The sequence below is a fragment of the Acinonyx jubatus genome, chromosome A2 (genome assembly GCF_027475565.1).
Source record: "Acinonyx jubatus isolate Ajub_Pintada_27869175 chromosome A2, VMU_Ajub_asm_v1.0, whole genome shotgun sequence".
NCBI classification, from domain to species: domain Eukaryota; kingdom Metazoa; phylum Chordata; class Mammalia; order Carnivora; family Felidae; genus Acinonyx; species Acinonyx jubatus.
Window position 1 is genome coordinate 25,165,444 of NC_069383.1, and position 25,582 is coordinate 25,191,025.

At 38.8% G+C, this 25,582-nt stretch overlaps 1 protein-coding gene across 7 annotated transcripts in view; it reads left to right on the top strand.

Annotated features, from left to right (window-relative positions):
- GRM8 (glutamate metabotropic receptor 8) overlaps positions 1-25,582 on the top strand; it is a 758,955-nt gene that overhangs the window by 144,833 nt on the left and 588,540 nt on the right. For all 7 annotated transcript variants that reach the window (XM_053218132.1, XM_027075396.2, XM_027075397.2 and 4 more), the window contains exon 3: positions 13,260-13,476. In XM_053218132.1, the coding sequence (XP_053074107.1) occupies positions 13,260-13,476 (217 nt within the window). The remainder of the gene's footprint in view (positions 1-13,259; positions 13,477-25,582) is intronic.

Sequence of the window (25,582 nt, forward strand, 5' to 3'; positions counted from 1 at the left end):
GCCAAAATACATACACATGTATAGGTGTGCGTGCATACATGCACATACACAGAGTTTCATTAGTTAGGTGTGCAGGTGGGATATGACACGTAAAGGAGGTTTATCAACAGCAGTAAGCTAGCCTCCTCAAAAGAGAATTGTGGATGGAGCAGAGATGTAAAGAAAAGGGCTAATCAGTATACTTTGAAGAAACTTAATGTGTTGCCCTTTGGATACTAAGATGATAATGATCTTGCTTGGCAGAGGAACATGTGCTTGGCACATTCTCCAATATGTAGTGGAATAATAGAATATGAGTCATTTACATTCTTTCACCTATTTGCTATTTTCCAATGATGGCCATTTATGAAATCAACTATTAGGACTTTGGAATGTGGTAGGTTTTTTCCCCCTATGTAAATGGAACTACACTTAAGACCTTTAACCTCTTTTGCACCCTCTTCTGACATACTGAATTGACCAGCTTAGACAGCATAAAGGAAATGAAAATTTCCAGTCATATTTGGTGTTCAGAATCAGTACTTGAATGCCAACTGGGGGATAAATAATCAGTTGAAAACCTGATATCAGTGAACGTGGGTAATCACTGAAAATATAAGAAATTGTCTACTGGGAAGCTTATTTGCACAGACAAATGTCCTTTTCAACATTCTACATTATGTTCAGAATTCAAATCATATATTATTGAGTGATAAAATGCCAGTCTAAATGGAATATTTGCCAGCGTAAGGTTTATTGACTTCAATTTGTTGGTTATAATTACTAACTTTTAATTTTTTTTTTAATGTTTTACTGCTGATATGCTTGGGGGAAAATTTGAACCACAGTGGTGATTGCATAGCAAAGAAATCAGCAGAAGAGGAAAATTAAATCCTAGGTGATAGTTTAAAGTCAACAGTGATGGGAACAAGTAGGCGGGAGAGTTAAATTTTTAAGTGAGTTAGAAAATGAAGCTAAGAACGTGCCATGGCATTATTTTGGTTTTTCTAATGTAACAAATCATAACATCAATTTTCATACTCATATAAAAAAACTTTACAAAAATTTTTACTGTCCTAAGGAACTGATTGAGAAGTTTTCCCTATCTTTTGTTTAAAAGGATACTTAGAAATAGATTTCATTTCAAAATCCCAAACTGTTTGAAAACTTTTTCGAGAGGTATGTTTTACTCTGGAATACAGTGGAATCATGGCAGTAGTAGTAAGATATAATGAAATCAGAGAATGATATTCTCTTTGTCTCCCTAGGATGCTGGGTCACTGAGCAGAGTTTTCAGAGGTGGACAGATCCATTTATTTCTTTTTCCTCCTCCTGAGAGGTGCTGAAAATGTATATTATCTTGTAAGAAAAAAAAGCCCAAATTATTCTCCTCCTGGGTTATTTCTAACCTATTTCTCAGGTCTTTTGAAATCCTATCCCAAAGACTTCACTGCCTAAGTAAAAATGAAGTGTTTCTTTTACTTTTCAATCACTTATTTTCTTTCCTAAAGGAAACAAATATTAGAGCTTATAACTAATATAAAGTATGCATTTATTTTTTCCTGGGCCCTTCCTTGCCTTAAAGTTGTTTATTTTTCCTGTGTGCTTAGCTTGTGCTGGATTTATCCATTCTTTCATCTCCCATCTATTCATTACTTTGTTTATTCATTCCTGACCCTCATAAGCCTCAGAGTCTATGAGAACATAATGCAGTTTCCTGCTAATAATTACATAGTTATTTTCTTAAATAGTTCTGATATACGAACCCAAATTATGCATATACTGGTTGAAATAGTATGTGTAAAAAGCATGGGGAGTAGTGGTCTTTGTTATAATGTTATTCAGCTTGTGGCAAGTTTCTAAATTGAAGTACCTGTTAGTTGACTGCCGCGCATCGCCCCCCCCCCCCCCACCTCCTCACTATACGAATTGGGTGGTTTACACAGCTGAAAGAAGGCTGAAGTGAGAGACAATCTGTGGCCAGTGTTCAGCGTTTCTTCCCTTTTCTCCCTCACTTTTCATGTGTCAATTTACTGGCATATCCTCAGGGAAGCCTTCCCAGTCTCCCTCAGAGCAGATGAGCTACCCTGTTACTCTTCGCAGCCTGTACTTCTCATTCGCAGTGCTCATTACAGTTGCCGTTAAGTGCTTTATTTGGGTGATTGTTTCTTTAAAGCCTGTCTTTTTCATCTGACCATATGCTTCGTGGGGGTGGAAGGACCGTGTGTTATTTACTGCCCTATACCCAGAGCCTGTCATGGTGTCAGGCATGTAGTGGGAGCTAGTTTACTGAATGGACTAATCAAAAAGTAACCATTAAAAAGACATTGTATTTAATTTAACCACTAATCAGAAAAAGTGCGTGTCTGAATTAACCTTTTTAATTTGCAATTTTGTGTATGGTTATCATTTTCTAGAAATTACAGTGTGCTGAAATGTATGGAAATAAGAAAAAAATAGTGTTCACTTATTTTTTGAGTAAGGAGAAACTGAAGGTCAGGGGAAGCCATAAATTAAGGGAACTATAGAACTAGTTGGAATATTAAAGTCCCTTCCTTAAAAAGTGAAGGTTTTAAATCCAACTTGCTGTTAGAACTTTTGGATGAATATATGCAGGGTGGTTAGGCTTAAAAATTCCCACACTACTAGTGACTTGATAGATTATAACAACTCTTTCCCTTAGGAGCTACTGTGCTTTCTCATTGTAAAATGTAATTAGCAGATGTAGAAAAAGTTTATTAATCTTATAGGGTATAATTATGGTTGTTTATATATAAATTCTTTCATGTTCACGGATTGCTTGTCTTTCATTTTAAATAAACAGGTTAGAAGTCAAATGTCATTACCAATTTGATTAACATCATTACAGTTCTTTTTCAAACAAGGAATTTCTTCTTTTTCTTTTAGCATCTTTTTTGTTTTTTTAATTTTATTTATTTATTTTTGAGAGAGTGCGAGCAGGGGAGGGGCAGAGAGGGAGAGAGAGAAAGAGAATCCCAAGCACTGACAGTGCAGAGCCCAGTGTGGAGCTCGAAGTCAGGAACTGTGAGATCATGACCTGGGTTGAAATCGAGAGTGGGATGCTCAACCAACTGAGTTACCCAGGCGCCCCTACTTATTTTTCAAAAGAAATTCTAACTTAACTGGCTAGTTTTAGGGTTGGAATTTCCAATAGCCAAACCAAAATGTCTTAGTAGAGATGTTCTGCCAAAACTATTTGAAATCATCAAGTTATAAAAAAACAACATAATATAGGAAACTGGAAATCTGCACAGTTGTATGTAAATGTACTTAAAGTGTATAATGATCAATGATGAATGATACCTGGCATGGATAGCATCTGCTTGCCCCTCATATCCACCTTCTTTCTCTCTTTTGCCTTCTGTTCACTGTCTTGGGAGAAAATTCTATCCAGACAGGATCAACAGGTTCTTTTTCCCCTTGATTTTCAGTGAGTTTGGTCAAGGAGAGGGCCAGCAGGAGGTCAGAATATAATTCTTTTGAATCTCTTTCTGTGGAATTATCAGGGACTGGCTGTGTCTCCCCTGGGAAGCCACTGTTTTTGTCGAGATGGCTTTCATTCCTGACTCCTTCTGGTTTCTGTAGCTCGTCGGGCCCAGAGGTAGCAACTGCTACCTGACTTCTGACTTTTACTGGATTATGGCATTAACTGCCATTGTCTATATACTGCCCCTGCCTTGAAAATTGTCCCTTTATGAACCCTCCTGGAGTTACCCCAATATGAATGTGTCACTTCCCTGACTCATACAATACCTTTGAAAAAGTGGGGAGAAAAATGTACCCTATTACAATTAGTAGGATATCTAAATGGATTATCTGAAACCAAGAAATGACTTTGTAAGTGTAATATATATATATATATATATATATATATATATATATATTCAAGTATACATATGTACAAAAATGCTCTCTTTTTGTTTTGAAGAAAGTGTGCCTCCTATGACTAGCTCTTCATATATGCCTCTGAAATTTCAGATTCACATCAGTAGCAAGCCATCTTTGAATTATTTATCTAGGACTGAAAATGAATTGACTTTGTCTCTCCTCTTTCCGGTTGGCTTTGTTATCGATGCTGTACATTTGTGAGGAGGAAGGTTCTGGTAAGGGGTACAGTCTGCATCCTGGCCCATAATGGAATTAAACTTGTGACCTTAAACCTACCAGCAGCATGCTATACTCAGCTATGTTAATTAACCACAAGCCCTGTCAGTGTGGTGTGTAGGTAGAGTTTGCTTATTCTGGAAGAGCTGATATTGTGGAGAAGGATAAAGATAGAATATGGTGAAATCTCTCTCCTTGTCTCTTTCTTTCTCTCTCTCTCTCCATGGCCTCCACAATTTCCTATTTCAATAGACTTCCTCTCCTTTTGCTAAGCTCCACTGTGTATCAAAACACAAAATTTGTGTCCTTCTTTGAATTGACTGGGAATTCAACTGAGAAGAAAGCCAGGAACTGAACTTCACATTTGGCACTAACTTATACAAATAGGAAGATTACTGTCTGTCTACTGTGGAGGCAGGATTGCTTTGAGTGGGTCTTGGTTTGGGAGAGAAATAGTACTTCTTCATGTTTTGGGAAAAGCAAATAGAGGGTGGTCATCACTCTTCACTATTATTCCACTCTTTGGCTCTACTTTTCTTTTCTCCTTTTCCTTCTCCTTATTCATTTTTGTGAAGTTGAGAGGAGCAAGACAGCTCAGGACAGTGTGAGGAAAGGAGGGTCAATGCTAGACATTGACTTCTAGCTTCAGCTTCTTATTTTTACGTAATTTCTGATTATAAATTCATGTTTTGTCACAAGGAGCTAGTGACTTTAATACCAGCAAAGTAGTCACATCTGAAATGACAAAGTTAAATGGCTGTAATCATTATACTTTCCTGGACCTAGTTCTGTAAAACAATAAATCCATCCCAAGGCCAGGTGGCAGGAAGCTCTCATAGTGATGGCTGCTGTTGCTAAGGCCAGCATCACTGAAGAAGTGCTCAGACAAGCACTACCCCCTGAGGAAAGAGCATAGCTTCAAGCTGATCTTTCACTGGAGAAAACCAATGATGCTATTGAACAGCACGAGGAACCCACCCCACTAACCTTCTCCACTATTAAGTTCAATAATCAATGGGCAAGGTTGTTTGTAGAGATAAACAAGAGCAAAAACCTTTTTGGCAGGAATTGATGATAAAGAGGTGTGTGACTCAGCTCTTAAATTGTCTTCTGTCTACAAACCTGTTTTTAGATGTATATGAGTGTCTTATAGGAAGACTTAAATTTACCAGGATTCTGAGGGACTTCCTCTGAACTGTGCTTCAGGTGGTTCATTGCTAGTCTTGTTGGGGTTGTCTTGGCCCTTTAGGGATCTTTGATGAACCAGGAAATGAGAGATATAGATGCAAGATTCATAGTGTTTTGAACAGACAAGGCAAGTTTTATGCTAATCCACAGTATTTTGATATGTGAACAATGGGAAACACCCATAAGGCAGCTGGAGTGGAACTGTAAGCTTCTTGGAGCATGAATGAGTATTTATGGTGTCTTAAAGTTCCTCAGCCCCTTTGCATCTCGACAATACCCCATCATACCCTCTCAGTCATGTATAGTAAGACTCAGTGATGACAACAGGGAGAGACACAGGCCTTTAAGGGAGATAGAATCATTTGCAGCCCTGTCTAGAATGTCCATCTTACAGATGAAGATAAGCAAGAAGGGGCAAATGATTTTAAAATCTCTGACTTTGGTCCTTGATTTTTATGCTTCTTTGATGACAGATTGAAATGTTAGCCAAGATAGTTATGAAATTTTCATGGCCATTTTCAGCATTTCAAAAAGCTTGGTAGCAGTAGCCTGCCTCCCTATGATGAGCCTGCACACCTACAGCTGAAATGGCACTTGGTTGATTTGACCTGGAATTTTATCACCTCAGCTTGGTAACAACAAATATTTCATGCTGATCAGAAGCTTTAGCAAATGAATAGATCTTTAAGTAATAAGGAAAATGGGAAATGGATGAATTTTTCCTTAAATAGTTTTATAGAAAAATCTTTCAAAATCATAATACTTGGAGAAAAATAATAAAAGCAGTCCTTGATTGATAGATGGATGGGTTAGTTTTTTCAATATATATTTATTGAACTTCTACTATGGGATAGAAGCTCATGTTACAGTTGTAAACAACACAAAGAACACCCCTATAGAATCTACATTTTAGTAGAGGAAACAGTATACACAAATTAACACAAGTTGTGATCAGTATAATACAGGAAATAAATAGGGTAGTGAGGTACTAATGGGGGTGGGGAGATCACCATGGAAGTGGGGGGTCAAGGGAGGTTCATTTGGGTATGAGACATTGGAGCTAAGGCTGAATGAAGGATGAGGAAAGCCTGGAAAGACTTGAGAAAAGCATATGGAGCAATAAGCATGAAGTTTGGAGAGCAAAAAGGGCTTGGCTAGGTCAGGGAACAGAGAGGAAGCTCCTGTGGCTGGATCAGGGGAGTGAGGGGAAAGATGTCAGATGCTAAATCTACAAGGATTCTGTAGCAAGAATTTTAGGCTTTATTATAAGAGTGATGGGAAGATATTGAAGGATTCTGAGCAAGATTTTGATATTATGTGATTTTTTTTAAAGATCAGTTTCATTACTGGTGTAGAGTAGATTTAAGAGGGTTAAGGAAGGAAGCAGGAAAAATAGTCCTGTAGTTTTAGGAATCCAGATATTGTAATTCCTTGGACTAGGGTGTGGCTTTTTAAAAATATTTATTTTGAGAGTGGAGGGGAAGGAAGGCAGAGGTGGGTGGAGGGGGAGGGAGGAGAGAGATTCCCAAGCAGGCTTTCACTCTACAGGGGCTTGATCTGTGAGATCATGACTCGAGCCTAAGTCAAGAGTTGGATGCTTGGATGCTTAACCGACTGAGCCACCCAGACATTCCAAGAGGTGTGGCTTTTTGCTTTGCCATCACTGGGGCATGACTTGAAATGGCTAATGGAATTTTAGAGGTCCTGTCCAAATTCTGGCCAACAGGAAAGAGGGAGGTTCATGAGAAAGACATGCCTTTTTCCTTCAAGTCCATTTTTCAAAAGTTACCCTCAACCACTGCTAATGATCATAGCAAAGAAGGCTGGAAAAATGTTGTCTTCTGAGCAACCAAGTCCTAGGCAAAAATCTGAGATTCTGTCTAGAAATAGAGAACAGTCATGAGAAGACCAAAATCTCTGCTGACTTTCATTTAAAATATGTACTTTCTATATATATTTGTTTATTTTTATCAAAATATCCAAGAGGCTGTAACTGAATTTCTTTTTTCTAGAGTAGAACTTTTGTTTCCTTGAGTTCTAAGTCAGACTTTTGGTCTTTCTTAGGGTTTATAAGGCCAAGATTCTTAGAATGAGTAGCTTAACGTGGACTGAGTAACTAGTTTTATTAACAGCTGGGCAAACATCACATAACTTCCTCAGACACATGGCTGTCTGTTAAGAACTGGACTGGAAAACATTTAGTGTGGACTTGAGGCTAAAATGGTGCCTCCTAATTACACACTACATCTCAACCTTAGGACTCATTTCTACCTGCACAGAAATCTTATTAACCAGTGACATGGGCTTTGGGCCTCCTGCTCTGCCACACAGCTGGTTGTCTGTGGAATATGGAGAGGAGGGGTGGGCTTCTTTCCCAGAAAGGGAGGCCTAGCCTGGTCTCCTTGCCGTACAGAGAAAAGAAACCTGGGATGTGTGTGGGCAGGTCAAAGAACGAAGGCAGAGCCTGTTCATGACTCTTGCCCCACTAAGTGTAGAATCTGACCTCTTGTTCTGTCTTCTCTCTCCTTTGGGGAGAGTAAGTAAGAGGTAGAGATCTAGGTAGAAATATGCATTTTATAATTCCCCAAGGGTGAGGTTAGGGGTAGGAATCTCCTCTTCTTTTTCTTTTTTAAAATGTTTATTTATTTTTGAGAGAGAGAGAGAGAGAGCAAACGTGTGAGTGGGGGAATGGCAGAGAGAAAGGGAGACAGAGGATCTGAAGCGGGCTCTTTAGTGACAGCAGACAGTTTGATGCAGGGCTTGAACTCACAAACCATGAAATCATGACCTGAGCTGAAGTCAGACACTTAACTCACTCAGCCACCCAGGTGCCCCAGGAAATCTCTTCTTCTGTGGGCTCAAGTGAAAATGTAGTGGAAAAAGAAGAGGTTTTTTTCTAACTAAACCAATGTTCCTAACAAACAAATCTTGAGTTGTGCAATTAATTGCCCCGGATATCCTTTATTTGAGTAATGGAAATATGGCCTTAATTTAAGTGCTACATATTCTTATGAAAACTCATCGCAAGGAAAATAAATGATAAAAAGCAAAATGAAAAAAAAAAGCAAAATGATAAGTGTTTTCAAGCGATGCAATTTCATGTGATGAGGCACTGAAAGATAAAGGAAATAATTGTGTAAGGACAGTGATAGAGAAGGCTGGAAGGGACAATGGATGGAGAAGTGCTAAGAAGTTAGGGCAGGGCTGAGGGTAGGGAAGCATGAGAGTGGATGTCTCTTCTACAGAGACCTGGAAGTGTGGGTGTATTAGTCAGGCTTCTGGCACACTGAAGGGGTCATGGAAGAAAGGTTAATAACAATACTATTTATAAGGTGTGGGCACAATTAAAGGATCCAACACTGGATAGGAAGTACTCAGAAACTAGCAACACTGGGAAGATCTAAAGGGGCAAGAGTACATAATGGTCACTAAAACTTTGCAAGAGCTTTAGCTGTAGATGAGGGCTTAGGTAGAGAAACACCAAGTTGGTGGGGAAGGAGTTGGGGGAATCAATACTCTCACTTCTGTCCCCTGCCCTCCCATCTCTGTTGGTGTCTCCTAATGACCATACTCAGATGGAAGCCTGAGGTGAAGGAACTCAAGTGAGATAGTCACAGAGCAGATTCCTAGGACACATAGCAGGAAGGAGAAGGAACAAGAAGGACGAATGGAGAATAGCCTATCCAATATTTTGATGGGATTCAGGGTAGAAGGCTGTGGGGGAAGAGTCTGCATCAAAATTCTGCCACAGTTCAATTAACTAATTGTCTCCAAGAATTCGTTAAGTATTTTCTCTGTAAGATGCTAGGGATACCAAATTAAGCAATAGAGAATTTGTCCGCGGGAGGCTTCTAAGCCAGCACACAGTCATGGTTGTATTGTCAGATGATGGAGGCTATGAGAGTGAGGAACAGCAAAAGACAGCTCTGCCTGAGAGAATTAGCAAAAGTTTCCCAAGGAAGAGGTGACTTTTGAGCTGGATATTGCATCTGGGCAGAATGGGCTATAGAGGGAACAGCATGGGCAGAAGTGCAGACACTGTCAGGGCATGACAGGGAAGGTAAGAGGTTGGGAAGAGGATAGGACAGAGTCTGATATCAGGGCTTGGTGATCCAGAAGAGTTTGGATAGTATCTTTTGAATGGGCAAGTGAGAGTTAACAGAGTCTCATGAAGGATGTTTTTCTTCCAAAGAATGAGCTGATGCAGAATACTTTCCCTCACACCCTGTTTTCTTGGTACATTCTCCTTGTTTTGTTTCTCATTTATCTCTCTACTTCTGTCCCTCACCCACCACTTGTTTTTTACTGTTTTTTTTTTCTAGTAGATGAAACTCCAGGGTGAAGGGATTCATTAGGATAGATTTAGTGTAGGGAAAAGAAAAAGTAACATTCCAGGTTTTAAAAAAAGTTTTCACTTCAGTTGTCAATAGGGGGTTAATTTGAGAATAATGCACAGAAATTAAAATGTTTAATGAGCCAATGCTTAGTGGTCAACCACAATAAAATTAAAATGAGATGTGACTTCATGACAACATGAAAAGCTATCTTAAAATATGATCAGTATGTCCTGATGTCTATTATTGTAGACTGCAACCTAGCCAAAATTGAACAAGTGGAAAATCAAACATGTACTCTCACATTACTTTTACACACATTGATCTGCAAAGAGAAAACTCCTCAAGACTTTGGGGAGACAGTCCTTTACCTAATTATTCAAACAACCATTTTCTATCTGCACTTTTATTTTATATACCCTTTACACCTGTTTAATTAATCCTAAACATGATGCTGACTGCTAATTAAACAGCCCTGAAAGTGACTGACTGAAGGTAGTAATTTGAGATAATTAGTTTTGGTTTCAAACACTCAATTTTCACACTTTGTGCTCATTTTTAGAAAGGGGTGGCTCATTCTTATAGGCCAGGTGGGGGTTGTGTAAGTCATTTTACTGCTGGACTCTGAGCAGCTGAGGAAGTGGGAGGATTATTATATACCCAACTAGGGTATATATCCAAATAGGACAAGGAAATGGTATAGTGCTATAGAATTTGCTATAGAATGCTCCCCTATGTCCTCCTACACACACACACACACACACACACACACACACACACACACACACACACACACTCTCACACACACTCTCACACATGCACAGAATTCCTTCTAAAGTGAAAGTCAGGCTGCCGAATCTCTTTCATTAGAACATAGAAATGCACATGCTCCTGATCTTTGCGAAAGTTTTATTCAGTAAAAGATAGATCTCACCGAGTCATTCATTGTCTCTTTCCAAGGTTATTTATAAGCAGGCAATAAAAAGTGAAAAGGGCCCAGATTTGGTGTTCAGTTTGAGATTTGAAGGGGTGTCCTTGCTGAGTAGTCATGTACTAGAAAGGCACAAAGTCTAATCAAGGGAACAGTCTGCCAAGATAGGGCCAGTGTATCTAGCAGAGAAAGCAAAGGGGCAGGAGGAAGGCAGGTCAGACTGTTTTTTATGGTCTCACGATGTTAATAAGCAAGTTAACATAATCCCACCAGAACAGGATTGGACAGAATTGGGAGTTAAATAGGCTAAATCATTGTTACAGTCAGTATAGATAGATACAGGTTACACAGAAGTTGATTGGATCTTGCAGCACCCTGGAGAGCTCCAAGCACATTGTTCTAACTGCTCCCTGGGTAACTGAGGCTTTTATATCTTGGAAAGTTTAGTTTTACTTAACTGGCCATTGGTATGGAGTAGGACTCTCCAGACCTATGAAAGGTTTTTCAAATGTTGAGGGCTTTTCAAGGATGTCAAGAGGAGAGTCAAAACCTCCATGTGGACTGGGAATTATCTGGCCAGGGTGTGGTGGGTGACAGATTCCAGACTATGCAACCCTATGTGGGAAGATGGAACTGCAGCCTTTTTGATATCTTAGCACTCACGTTAATTATGGGATCTGATGGATAGCACAGTTAATTGCTTTATGTACTAGTCAAACCTGAGTCTTTAACCAAACAACCTGAATTGGGCACCTTGGAGTCATTTTGACCTCTGAATTTTCACACTACGGTGTGGCAGCAGAGGGGTGGTGAGATGCACTGTTACATAGCTCATGCTCTCAAATAACCCTTCTTTCACCCTTTGTACTTTCATTGGGTGATCCCATGCACTGTCATGGCTTTCACTACCTCCTTCACTACGCCCCCACCGTTCTTTACCTCCAGTCTTGAAGACTCTTGAACTCCATATCCTCAATATTATTGCTTACTTTTTAGTTGCTTTCATTCATATCATAGGAGGATCCAAAAAAGCAAACACAAAATTAAACTCATCATTTTTGTCTTCCAAATCTCCTCTTCTTCTGTGTAGCTTGGTAAATAGCAAACATCATCTGCCCAGTTACCAAAGCCATGGAACTAAGAGTCATTCCGCATTTCTCCTCATTACCTACACTTTTACTTGATTTTTAGATACTTACAGGTTCTACACCCTCCCCCTTCCCCACCCCTCTCCATCATTGCCTTAGTTCAGTTTTCATACTTTCTTTCGTACTTACATACTTTCTAACTGGTTGTCCTGCATTTAGCATGGCTTTCCTTTAACTTATCTCTAAGCACAGTGCAGGCTCACCTGCATTAGATTGTTCTGGAGAGCATAGTAAAGTGCAGATTTCTAAACCTCTAGACATACCAAGTCAGAATTTGCTGGAATGTGACTACCTAGGTATATGCTGAAGTTTGAGGGCCACCACTCTCTCCACTGCTGCCAGGTGAACTTTCTAAAACAAAAATCTGATTCCGCCACTAGCTTAGTTACAGTCATTCTGTGCTTCCCCATGCCTTTGTGATAAAATCCACACTTTTTGTCATACCTGACTAGCACTTTATCTGTCCAGCTTTGCTGTTTTATTTCCTGGTGTTTCTCCCTTGCTATCCTGCATTCCCACCGTGTGAAACGCTGCAATTCCTGGAATCTACCATGCCCTTTCTTGACTCTATGCCTCTGGACATGTGGTTCCTTGTGGCTAAAATGTCCTTCCCTTCATTGTCTGCCAGATTTCTTGTGTCATCTGTGCCCCATCTAGCCTGAATGTCCTTCCACTGTGCTGCTTTAGCGTCCATGTGCTCTTCTATACTAGCACTTTTCATTGGTAGAGTAGAAGTCCTCACTTGGATATATGAGTAAATGTTATATTTTACAAGTTTTTTTGGGGGGGAGATTTGTGGCATGTAGTTAATTTGTTACTCACTTTGAATTTATGTGGGATGAATGACACAGGATTCCTAATTTTGAAAATCTGGCAGTTCACCCTGTGTATGTCAGAAAACATTCTCTTTTCCTAAAGCAATTACAGTATAGATTCCTGTTTTGTGATTTTGTTTGGGTGGGGAACTGGAAAGATTTTTCTATTAGAAAATACACAGTTGGTATTCCCAAATCTTTTTGTGATACTCAATGATTATATCAGTAAATAGTGAATAAACTTGCAAAACTATATATTTAAAATAATTTACCAAAAGCAATAATCTTAAGACTGAAATGGTATCACGTGTAAAAAAAAGTCTATTAAATTCTCTGTAGTCATGTAACCTTTATGACCTAAAGCCAAAGACAATTTCAGAGGTGACCTTTCAGATATGTGTATGTATTATACCTTCATTTTGACCGCATTTCTGTACCAGAACTTATCATTTATGATGTAAAAAAGAAGCAGCAAAAAGCACACAAATGTTTTGCTTTGGCTTCAGAACCTGAAGCAAAACTAAATTCATTCTTGCTGTTTAGAAATGTGTTGTGAAAGAAAGTGATCCTACAGACATTTATATAATACTTTCTAATTAAATCGGTGGTCACAAAACCGTATTTTGGCTTCCAGCTGGTATGTTTAGGTTACTGGCTATTTAGTCTGTTGTGTCTTATTTAGTCTCATTGTTTGACAAGGTTCCTCATGGGTTGAAATGATCTGTCATTTGTTTTGCAGATACCTCAAATCAGCTATGCATCCACAGCCCCAGAGCTAAGTGATAACACCAGGTATGACTTCTTCTCTCGGGTAGTCCCGCCTGACTCCTACCAAGCGCAAGCCATGGTGGACATTGTTACAGCACTGGGGTGGAATTATGTGTCAACACTGGCTTCTGAGGGCAACTATGGAGAGAGTGGTGTGGAGGCCTTCACTCAGATCTCAAGGGAGATTGGTAAGCATATATTTATCAGATGATTATATTTGGAGGTGACAGACTGTGGAAGTCTGATCATCTTTAAGTGCTCTCTGATCTGTATGAAATAATTAGAGCTCCTATAGATGCATGGCCTAGGCTGTCCACTGTCAGGGGAAGTTGGGTTTATTATAAATGATTTTGTTGTTCATGGTCTATCAAGGTGACACTTTGGTGCTAATTCAGGAAGTAGAGCTCCTGACTCAGGCGAACATTTTTAAAAGTTGTCTGTTTTGACGAGGGAGTTTGCTGGCACATTAGAGCCACTGTAAATTTGAATAAATGACATACTATTTGATTGTTCTAGATGGAAGTTTACATTAGCAAGTCATTAAATTAAAAAAAAAAAGGCAGTGGAATTTAACATCCAACACTAGAGGGATTAAGACTGGTAATCATCTTAAAACAATACTGAAGTAGCCCCCAAGGCTATACTTCAGCAATATTCTTATTGTCATATTTGACTTTGTGCATTTTTATTCCTACCTTATACTCTGTAGCTTACATTGGAATGAAGAGCAGTATGTAAAACGTTGGTTAGAACAAGGTGCTGAAGAGCTCTGTCCTGGGCTTTTTTCAAGGTGCTTATCCAAATCTCTATAGGCATTTAACTACGTGTGTGTTTAGCCACGATGTTGTAAATCCATTCCATTATGTGAAAAAACTGGAACCAAACAAAAAACAACTTAGAGCACAAACCTTATCGCTCACTGGTCAACAATATAACTTTGTGGGTGAAAGGAGACATATTGTTACTTAAAAATACTATCATTCTTAAGAGACTAAATGTCCATCCACTGATGAATGGATAAAGAAATTGTGGTTTATATACACAATGGAGTACTACATGGCAATGAGAAATAATGAAATATGGCCCTTTGTAGCAACGTGGATGGAACTGGAGAGTGTTATGCTAAGTGAAATAAGCCATACAGAGAAAGACAGATACCATATGTTTTCACTCTTATGTGGATCCTGAGAAAATTAACAGAAACCCATGGGGGAGGGGAAGGAAAAAAAAAGAGGTTAGAGTGGGAGAGAGCCAAAGCATAAGAGACTCTTAAAAACTGAGAACAAACTGAGGGTTGATGGAGGGTGGGAGGGAGGGGAGGGTGGGTGATGGGTATTGAGGAGGGCACCTTTTGGGATGAGCACTGGGTGTTGTATGGAAACCAATTTGACAATAAATTTCATATATTGAAAAAAAATACTATCATTCTTATTGAGAATTGCTGAATAAAATGTAGGTGTTTTTCTATGAGAGTACTAACAAAATTTTGTGGAAAAATTAAAGTGCCCCCAGCTGTTTTTGAGTAACTGTTTTTGAGAGTTTGAAGGAAGAAATTATATTGATAATTCGTTGTCTTTCTTGGAGACTTCAGCTCAGGAAAAGACCATGGAAGTGATTTGGGCTTATCTAGAATTAGTAAGGACAGAGTCTAAAGTTATATTATTGGAATAAGGTTTCTCTGGAAAGACGTGAAGATAGCTGGGATCTGTTCTTCTGCATATAATAAGGCATGAGAGTTTATTATACACAATGGTTAGTGTGTTTAACATTTCTCCCAGAGTTGTGCTATTGCAGAAAATGTAGAAAAGGCCTGGTGCTGTTGGACAGATTGGGTTAATTGATTTAATCAGAGAACTGTCCACACCTGTTGTTAGTGTCCATGATACCATAATCTTTTTCTGTGAAATTTTAAATTATGTCGTTATTGCTATAAAAATGATTCAAGCATTCAATTGAACTTCAAATGATGACAAATTATATTATCTTCTTGGACTAGAATCCCAAGTTTATCTTTAGAGGAAATGCCCACTCAAATGAAAACAACAGCTTCTGGAAGCAGGGTTAATGCATTATTTAAGCAGCTGATTTCAGTACGACCAGAGTGATAATTCTATAAGAGAAGGAAATTAATAGAGTATGTATTGGAATGATATATTTTTTGCAATGATCCTGTACATTCTTCAACTACAGGTCACATTTTCTGTGCATGAAACAGATTGCTATGAAAAATTCAATACAGGACATAATTTGCCAGTTGTTGCAGAATCTGATAAAATGCATTGTTCCAAAAGTTAAGTGAGATCGCAGTTTTATTCTTTTGACTAAAAAAAGAAATACTTAGTTTTCACTTTTGGGGAGCATTGCTATACTTTGGTAATACTGTCACATAAAAGGATTCAGATGGTACGTTCATTATTCCTGTTTCTATCTTAGTCATTAGTATGGGAGAAAATAATTTTAGTGCCTTGTGTATGCTCCTGATTAGAGCAACACATTTCTTCTATATCGATCCTTTCAGTATTCTGTGACTTGATTGGTTGTCCATTCTATTTCAACACTCACTTATCTGGGGAATGGAGGAGGGCTGGACTGTCAATTAATATGCAGAATACTGAAAAGGCCAAATTAGCACCACACTAGAGTATGCCATGGAATATATTAAATATCAAAATCATCCCTCATTTTAATGACAAAGATTTTTATCTAGAACAAAAATAGCTGAAAATTAAACCTTTTACATGACAATGATATTAATGGGAATAGCAAATGGTAGCAACTTAACCCATTCTGAAATGATCTGATGACTCTGATGGAAATTCATTAGTTCTGTAACATTCATTTCTCTTACTACAACATTGGTGACATTTCTGTCACCATGTTAGTAGTGTGTTTTAAAAAATCTTAGTATCTTGACTGAGAAGGAGATGTATAAATTCATTTGGTGGAGTGTCTGCCTATTAATAAAATTATATATTTTCCCAACTCATAAATTTTCCTTTACTCTGCTGTTCAGAATTTCTCCCTTTAGAAACATTGATTGCTAAGAAATTTCAGTGTAAATTGGGGCTTCCAGTGTTTCCTATCTTATTAATTCAGACAGATCATAATGGACTGATAGTGAAATGAAAATCTGTTTAGTGATAAATTGCTTGTATGTTTTGATTAGAATATTTTTCATTTTAACAAATCGGAGACTTGGGGGAGGTATCTGTGAATCTCCAAGAGTGAAGAAAATGAATGAATGATGGTCATGAACACAGACATCTGTGATGGCTCTTATCTAGCCAAGATCCTTCTAAGGGGAGTGTGACAGGAGTTACTTAATAAAATAAAGACAAGTAGTCCGTTGATGTCCTAGCTGTTATAGTGTCAGCCCAAGGCATTCCTGACTGTAGGATTTTTTTGTGGAGAGGGGAAGGCAAAAAACATTTGAGATCAGCAAGTAGCACAATTTGATTGGAGTGTAGTTTTTATCATGAAGTATGGGATACAAAATTGGAAAGCTTGACATGGACACATAATTGAGTATTTCACCTCATAGGTAATTTTATTCTTTATTTTCTAGACAATGAAGGAAACTGCTAAGGAGAGAGTGATGTATCAGAATGTGTATTTAAGATTGTATTAATGGGAAATGGAAGATGGGGAGACCAGTTGAGAGGACTGTGCAATATCAGTCTTGACTTGATATAGGGCAATGATAATGGAAATGGAAGAGACAACAGACTGGGAGACATTTGTGACATGGGGTCTATGGAACTTAGCCATTGATTGGAAGTAGAGCTTGAGGGTAAGAAAAAAATTAAAGTTGAACTTGAAATTCTGAACCTGGGCAATTGGGAGAATGCAAATGCCACAAATAGAAAAGAATCAGTAAAATGGAGAAGTTGATTTGGGATAGGATGGGAATAAACACAATAAATTGTAGGCACAACACATATCTTTTTGGAGAAAAACAACAAAGAACATTTGTCTAGAGCTTAGGAAGGAACTGAGATGTAGGCCCAGAGCTCATTCTCACAACATTTATTATTAAAAAATTTTTTTAATCTTTATTTTTGAGAGAGAGAAAGAGAGAGGTATGTGATACTAAGAGTTGGTAAAGATGCAGAGAAAAGGGAACCCTTGTACATTATTGGTAGGAGTGTATATTAGTGCAGTTGTTATGGAAAATAATCCAAAATTAAAAATAGGACTACTATATGATCTAAAACTCCTACTTCTGGATATATATCTGAAAAAAAAAAAGAAATCAGTATGTCAAAGAGGTACCTACTCTCATAGTCATTGTAGCACTAGTCATAATAACCAAGATATGGAGAAACCTGAATTGTCTATTGGTGGATGAAGGGATAAAGAAAAAAATATAAGGGTCATATTATTGAGCCTTAAAAAAGAAAGAAAGCTTGCCATTTGGCACAACGTAGATGAACTTAGAGGACACTATGCTAAGTGAAATAGTCAGATACAGAAAGACAAACAGTGCTTGATCTCACTTATATGTGGAATCAGAAAAAGTCAAATTCATAAAAGCAGAGAGTAGAATAGTGGTTGCTAGGGGTTGGAGAGTAGGAAAAATGGGAAGATGTTGGCCAAAGGGTACAAACTTTCATTTGTGCCAGATGAGTAAGTTCTGGAGATGTAGTGTATAGAATGGTAACTATAGTTAACAATACTGGTTTGTATACTTGCTAAGAGAGTTGATCTTAAGTGTTTTCACCATACATACACACACACACACACACACGTGCGCGCGCGCACACACACACACATAAATAGTAACCATATGAGGTAATGGACATGTTAATTAGCTTGATTGTGGTAATCACTTCGCAGTATATACATATTTCAAAATTTTCATTTGTCAATTACATTCAGTAAAGCTAGGGAATTGGTATAAATGGGGAAAAAAAAGTATGGGAATAATGGCCTAGACTTAGCAAATCTAAGAGTATGACAGAGTATGACAAATCTAAGACTTAGCAAAGTCTAAGACTTAGCAAATCTAAGAGTATGACAGAGTCTCTTCTCTTGTTAGGTTTGTAGCTATTGGGGGACTCTCAGTCTCCTTTGAAGAAGATTTCCATGATGGGAGATGGTAGGGATTCTTGAGGAAAAATTCAAGGATATTGGACAGATTTTCATACGAGGATAAGAACTTTTGCCAGTGGGCATAGCTGAACACGTATGGTACAATGACAGAGAATCAAGGAGTGTCCTTGAGAGGGGGGTGCATGAGTTCCTTAGGGCTGCCATAACAAATTACCATGAACTAGATGGCTTAAAACAACAGGAATGTATTGTCTCACAGTTCTGGAGACTAGAAATCTGAAATCAAAATGTTAGCAGGGCCATGCTACTTCTGAAAACTGTAGGGGAGAATCCTGCCTTACCTCTTGTAGCTTCTAGGTTTTGCTAGTAATCCTTGGTGTTCATTGGCTCATAGAGGCATCACTCCAATCTCTGCCTCCATCATCATATCACAAGCTTCCCCTTTCTTGTTCCTGTCTCTATGTCTTATCTTCTTATAAGGATGCCCATCATATTGGATTAAAAGTCCACCCTACTCCAGTATGGCTTCATCTTAATTGCATTTGGGATCACCCTATTTCCATTTTGAGCTCACTTTCCATTCCAGTTAACATTCTGAAGTACTGGGTTTAGGATTTCATCATATGTTGTTGGGAGACACAATTTAAAACCCATAACAGGAGGGTAATAGTGTAGATGGGTATACTTAGGGAGATAACTTGCAGTAAAAGGAATGGGAGGTAGACCAAGAGGTCAGCAGGTTAGAAATGAGGATGTGAGGGGTGCTAAGTAGACAGAATTTGGTTAATGGAGTAGCCCATAATAAAACCAGTTCAGAAGTTCCTTTTGGAATGTTATATACAATTTTACTCTCCCTATCCCAACTATTTGGATGGATAGAATGATCTAACGGATAATTCAGGGTTCCAGAATGGGGTAGGTGGTAGCATCTAAGAGTGTGGCTTTCCTAGGCTTCTAGGTAGTTAAGAACTTTCTAGTAGGAACACAGGGGGCACTCCCTGTACAGTGGTGTACTGGCTGTTCAACCTCCCTGCTGTGTAATTCCAAGGTACTGTCCTTTTGGTGGCACCTAGAAAATTGTGGACATCTAGAGGGTCCTTTTAGGCCTAATTGATTTTTATTTTCTCCTTTGGGCTCTTGTGACCTGAGGGAAGGGAATAGCTCAACTGCTGCTGGTTGTTAAGACTTATCCATCACCCGTGTTACACACCCTTAGTTGTTAAGACCACAGTTTTCAGCTTTTGTCTTATTTTAATTATTTGATATGATGTTTTCATTGATATTGTAATAAAGACTTTCAGAATATTTTCTTACATTTTTCCATCATAAACTTTGGGAGTTGCAGGTTGTGACTTCATAAATGACTTCCTTGAGTCTTTAGACAGGCTTTCACTTGTCTTATTATATTATTTTAAAAAAGAAGACAGGATAATAAATGTTAATGCTACCACTATCATTATAAGGGGCAAGAAAGCTAAAGCTTTATCTTTGAAGATAAAAGGAATTTGTGAAAGCATTATATCTTTTCACTGTGGATTTTTACAGTATGGCAAAACCCCTCCTTTAATCAGTCATGTTTATGAATGGCTTATTGAAGGTGACAGGCTAGTGAGTCGTCATCACACACATTACAAGGGGCAGAATAGACCTGATTCTGTCAAATCTTTTTACCATATGTGACTTTTTTTTTTTCTAATTTGCAAATGCTGGAAGCTTCTGACTATTGTCTGACATGTGTTTGGAATCTTAAAATCTCAGAATTGGAAGGGTTGCAGAGGTTGTTGGACTGGCACAATCTGTTTGAAATGTTAATGCAATAAACCAATTTAATTAATTTTTTTTGTATATAAAATGACTGACACTTGCCAATAGTGATTTATTTTTTGGCAGGGGTCAAGCAATAAATTCAGGGAGACTTCGTTCCTAGTATACAATTGAAAAGTGCTGATCATATTTTTAAAGTAACTCAGTAGTGTTTTAAAAGAAAGCATTTTTTTCCTCTTGGGTTATAAACAAGAACCAAGTTTCTATTAGCTGAAATGGATTCACTTCAAGATTAAAACAAAGTATTTTCAATGACAGAAAGAAAGGAATACATAAAGAGCAGCTTTTTTCCCTCAGATGTTCATTGCTTTGGAAAAATGACTTCCAGCAGGCAAAAATCAATTTGACAGAAGTATTAATGTTGTAAAATACTATGAATGAAAGGAAACATTTAAATTCAATTGAAAACTTTACTTTATATTCCTACAGCTGAGTTCCATTGATAACACCACATTTCAAGTTGCAAATCATATTTAATTAATATTAACACCAGGTAATGGGCAAGAATAACTTCAAAGGAGGGCTGAGGAAATTGTAAATTGGAACTGCAGGTGCAGTGATCCTGCAGAAGCTTTATAGGGATCCAGAGAAAGTGTATATGATTTTAACAATTACTGCAAAACCTGATCAAATAGAACATCATTTCAAAGCTGTTCTTCACCCTGGCCTTTCTTAATATTTAGGGCTTAGGAACTGCTAACTAGCAGCAGCTGCTGTTAATGTGAAATAGCAAATAACATTCAATAAGCGCTTTCAAACCTCTGGTTCTGACGCTGTAGTTGAGTGTTTAGTAAACACTGGCAGTTTTATGTAGTGGAACCCACCTTGGAGTTAAGAACTTGTTTAAATCTGTCTTTTTCAATTATGAGATTTCGTTTGAGGATTAATTTTCTTGTCTGAAAAATGGGTGCCCTCTTCTCAGTGGTCATCAAATGATATAATACTTGTGAATGTTATTCATAAACTCTAACACGCTATTTGATATCAGGTGTTACTGGTGAAAGGAATGGGGATAATATGGATTTTTTTTCCCCAATGTGTGGCAAACCTATATATTATGAGAGTGGTAGATGTATTGCCCGGTGTGTAGGATAAATAGCCAGAGAGGGCTTGGCTTGATTGGTTAATCACCCTCAATCTTATTCATATGCTTCCTGAAAGACCAGGAAGATCAGAAAGGAGGATTTTGTTGGGGTGCCTGGCTGGCTCAGTCAGTAGAGCATGTTGATTCTTAATCTGAGGGTTGTAAGCTCAAGCCCTGCATAGGTGTGGAGCCTACTTAAAAAAAAAAAAAAGAAATATAGGAGGCTTTTGTGTAGCTTTTCCTCTCTGTTCTCTTTATTAGTTCCTCACAACCACCATGTAAGTCTTCTACCTTGAGTCTTATTCTTGCTACTCCTGTCACAGTATTAATTATTGTGTCACCTGGCAGTTGTCTTTGCTTGGGTCTGGTTGTTTAGTTGCCACTTAGAAGGGTTGAGATATCAGGATAAGTTTGGAATATCTTGCCTCGTCCTCAGCAATTTGCTCCTGTGGGTCCCTGTGGCACCACTTGGCACTCTGACCATAATGCCAGTTTCTCTGTTGATTTGCCCCTGTGGGTCCCTATGGCATCACTTGGCGCTCTGACCATAATGGCAATTTCTCTGTTTGTCTTCTGCTAAATTGCGCTTTTCTCAGGGGAAGGACCACCCTCCCCCACCCCTCCATATCCAGCAGAGGGCCTGGAACATAACTGATGCTTCAGGAATTCCTGTTGAGTGGCCATGTTACCATATTCATTGTGTTGGTTTTGTGAGCCTAGAGGTCAGACTTGCTCAGGCTCTGGGAACTGAAAGGCAGAGATGTTTCCAATAATGGCTTATACATTTTCTTTGCTGATGTGTAACCTATACGGGAAACTTAAGGGGCTTCCATACTGTTAAGCCACTCAGAATTTAATATTTTCTTATTGGCAAATACCAAAGCCTATAATTTGTAGGTACAGACCACACCCAGTCCCTTAGGACAGACAGTGCTAGGGAGTGATTAAATGCTTCTTTCACTCTTGGTTTGAGTTCCATATTTTTCACATCTTAGCTGTGAGACCTTGGGTAACTTAATCTTGTTGTGCCCCAATTTTTCATCTGTGGAATGGGTTTAACAACTGTACAAGATGTGAATGAGATCATAACAACGTGTGGCACATGGTAAATGCTCAATAACTGTCAGCTTGTATTGTGTTAGGAACTCATTATCAACAGTAGGTGACCTGGGAGTGGTCTTATTGCCCTGAGCCTGTGTCCTTTTTGCTCAATGAACAAATACTAAGGCACAGTGAGGTCCAAATAAGTGTTCAATTAAAGGCAACCAGTACTCCTTATTCTTGAATCTTGCTTTGTACCTCCTGGCAGTGACCAATCTTACTATTATTTTTTGGCCTAATATGTTACCTACAATAGTGTTGGCACTAGTTGAATGCATGAATTAATTAAATACCAGCATTGGAACACTGCTCATTCCTCTTCCTTTTTCAACCTACACATTAGTCTCTTCAGCCTGCATTTATTATGCACACACCCTGTGTCAGGTCACACTTGCGCTAAGCTTTCAGGATACAGAGATGAATCATGGCTTCTGCTTCCATGCTGGGCACTGTGTATCAGAGGATTCAGACAAGCAAACAAACAATTACAAATGGATGTGATCATTGCCTTCACAGAGGCATCATTTACAGGCATTGCCCAAGAACACAGGGCCAAAAAGAGGGTGTCCTGCAGTTCATGTAACAAAAAGACCTTGTGTAATATAGCAGAGGGTGGCAGTCTGTGGACCCCAAGCTCCAAGAAAGTTAGGACGCCACGTGATGTGAAGTGAAATGAAGTTAGATAACTTCAACAGAAGCATAGTTTCCCATGAAAGAGGCAGCACAAAAAATTGAATGTAGACTATGATACCAACTTTGTAATGAATGTTGTGTGTATTTGTGAGATGTTTAATATGTATAAAATGCATATAGTTTTTGACAATTTTTATTTCTTGATCTACTGATGATTACTTAGATGTATCCATTGATGACTTGCCTTCTCCTGTTAGCTCTTCTTCTCCCTGATCTCTCCTACCCAGCATCACCTATGCCTTTGGTAGTGTTTTCATTTTTGTTCAGTTCCTGAGTCTGAACCGAAGGGCCAACAGTTTGTCCTCAGCCTCAGCCCACAAGCATACAGGCTTTATAATGTTTTGGCCATGATGGACACTGGTGGTGGTCCTGGGGTGAGCCCTGAGCCTGTCTCTAGGTCACTGCAAACTTATAGTGTTGTCCTATCCTTGATTCATGCTCTGGATCCTTGGGACTGGGGCTCTGCCCCAGACTCTGGACTCTGAGGTTTGGGTCATGACACACTGCCAACTCCTTGTCAACTCTTTCATATGACTGGTTGGAGGTGTTCAGTCCTGCCTGTAGTCTCGCCCAGCTGCTGAGGTCTGATTCTGCACAAAGCCATTGAGGATAGCCCTGCCTATGGAGTGGGCCCCTGCTATGTGCTGGGGTCCTGACCCTCTCTAGCTTGTTATTTTTACATTTCTCACATCCTTTTAGTGTCACATCACTAGAATAAGGGAACTTAGCCTCAAATGATGGTTTAAGGTTCTTTTTCAGAGACTCCCAGGCAAATTATTGAAAAGGGCCAGAATCTGTCATATCAACAGTGTGGTCCCTCTTTTGAGTTATTTTTTCCTGCTACCTAACTCTCATCACCGATTATATTAGTTTTCTGGAGCTACTGCAGCAAAGTATAACAGACTGGGTGGCTTAAACAACATCAATCTATTGTCTTCTGGTCTGGAGGCTAGAAGTCCTAGATCAAGGTATCTGCAGGGGTGCTTCCTTTAGAGTATCGGAAAGGAGTATTTGGTCCATCCCTCTCCCCTAGCTTCTGATGGTTTGCTAGCAATCCTTACTGTTCCTTAGCATGTTGGCATATCATTCTGATCTTTGCTTGCATCTTCATATGGCATACATTCTGTGTGTGTGTGTGTGTGTGTGTGTGTGTGTGTGTGTGTCCAAATTTCCCCTTTCTATAAGGACACCAGTTGTATAGGATTAGGGGCCCACCCTAATCCAATATGACTTCATACTGGGTGACCTCATATGATTATGATCTCATCTTAACCACATTTGCAATGACCCTTACTTAATTACAACTGCAATGAAAATAAATGAAAATTGGGAGACACAATTCAATTCATAACACCAACGATACCTGCTGAATTTACGGAGTTCTTTCTGAATTGAGCCCACATTTGACCTGGTCCTTTGGATGGATACTGGGCTTTGGGCTACTCAAGTTTCTCCTGAGGCATCAGCTTCTGTAATCAGGTTAGCTAGCCTTGTTTCCCCTTGTCCTTGCCAGCTGGTCTCTACATGGCTCAAAACTGAATGCCCAAGTCATGGCAAGAGTGTGCTTCTCCTCCTTTGCCTAGCCCTAACAAAATCACATTCTTTTGTTTCCTTTTCCAAAGTCATTTTCTCATTAAAGCCATTCTGCTTGGAAACTCCAGCACTAGATGGGAGCTTTAAGATGCAATTTGCACTTTACTGTGTCGATAGAAGAACATAATATAAAAACACCCTTCTGCAGATATGAAACAACATCAGAATCTATTTATGTCATTTTTGAAGGCCTGAAAGAGTTAGCCTGAGAATTAGGAGTGTGTTTTCCCAGTTTACTTTATAACTTATCAACTAAGCAATAATTATGGTTTCCTTGAAAATAAATGGCTCAAGAATAGTACAATCAGAAGGCTATGAAATGAATAGTTTATTGAAATAGGTGCCAATTATTTCAGGGGTTGTGTCCCTTGGCAAAACTGTGCTGCACAGTCTTTGTTCTCTAACATCTGCATGGTTGACAGATACTGGGCTTCTTTCTTCGCTCTTTCAATGTTACCTGACCAGAGCCATTTCATGACTCACTGGGGGCCCCACAAGGGGAAGGCAGGGGAAAAGAGAGAAAGTAAAACTCAAGTCAGCACATTTTGTTTCTTGTTAACAGCTCTGGGAAGAGGCTTGGTCAGGAAAAGAATTTTAAGTAATGATTTAAACATATCTTCTGGCATTGTGGCATTGAGAGAGGAAAAAAAAAGCCTCTTGTAGCAGTTCAGATACACTTCCAAGACTGTGGTACTCAGGGCCATGTGACTCTGGGGCCACATTTGCATCATGTATCATGGCTGGCATGCGCATAATGGACTATTAAGGGAAAATGGGATGTACAGAGTACATTGCCAGCCTTTTGTGTTTGATATCTTGAAGGGCAACCACTGTGTTCTGTTTCAAAATGATGCGTGATGCTATTGCCAGAAGGAATCCTACGTTAGATGGAACTATTTATGTAAGCTGATCTGGCAATTTATTCAATAAATACTTGAGCATCTACT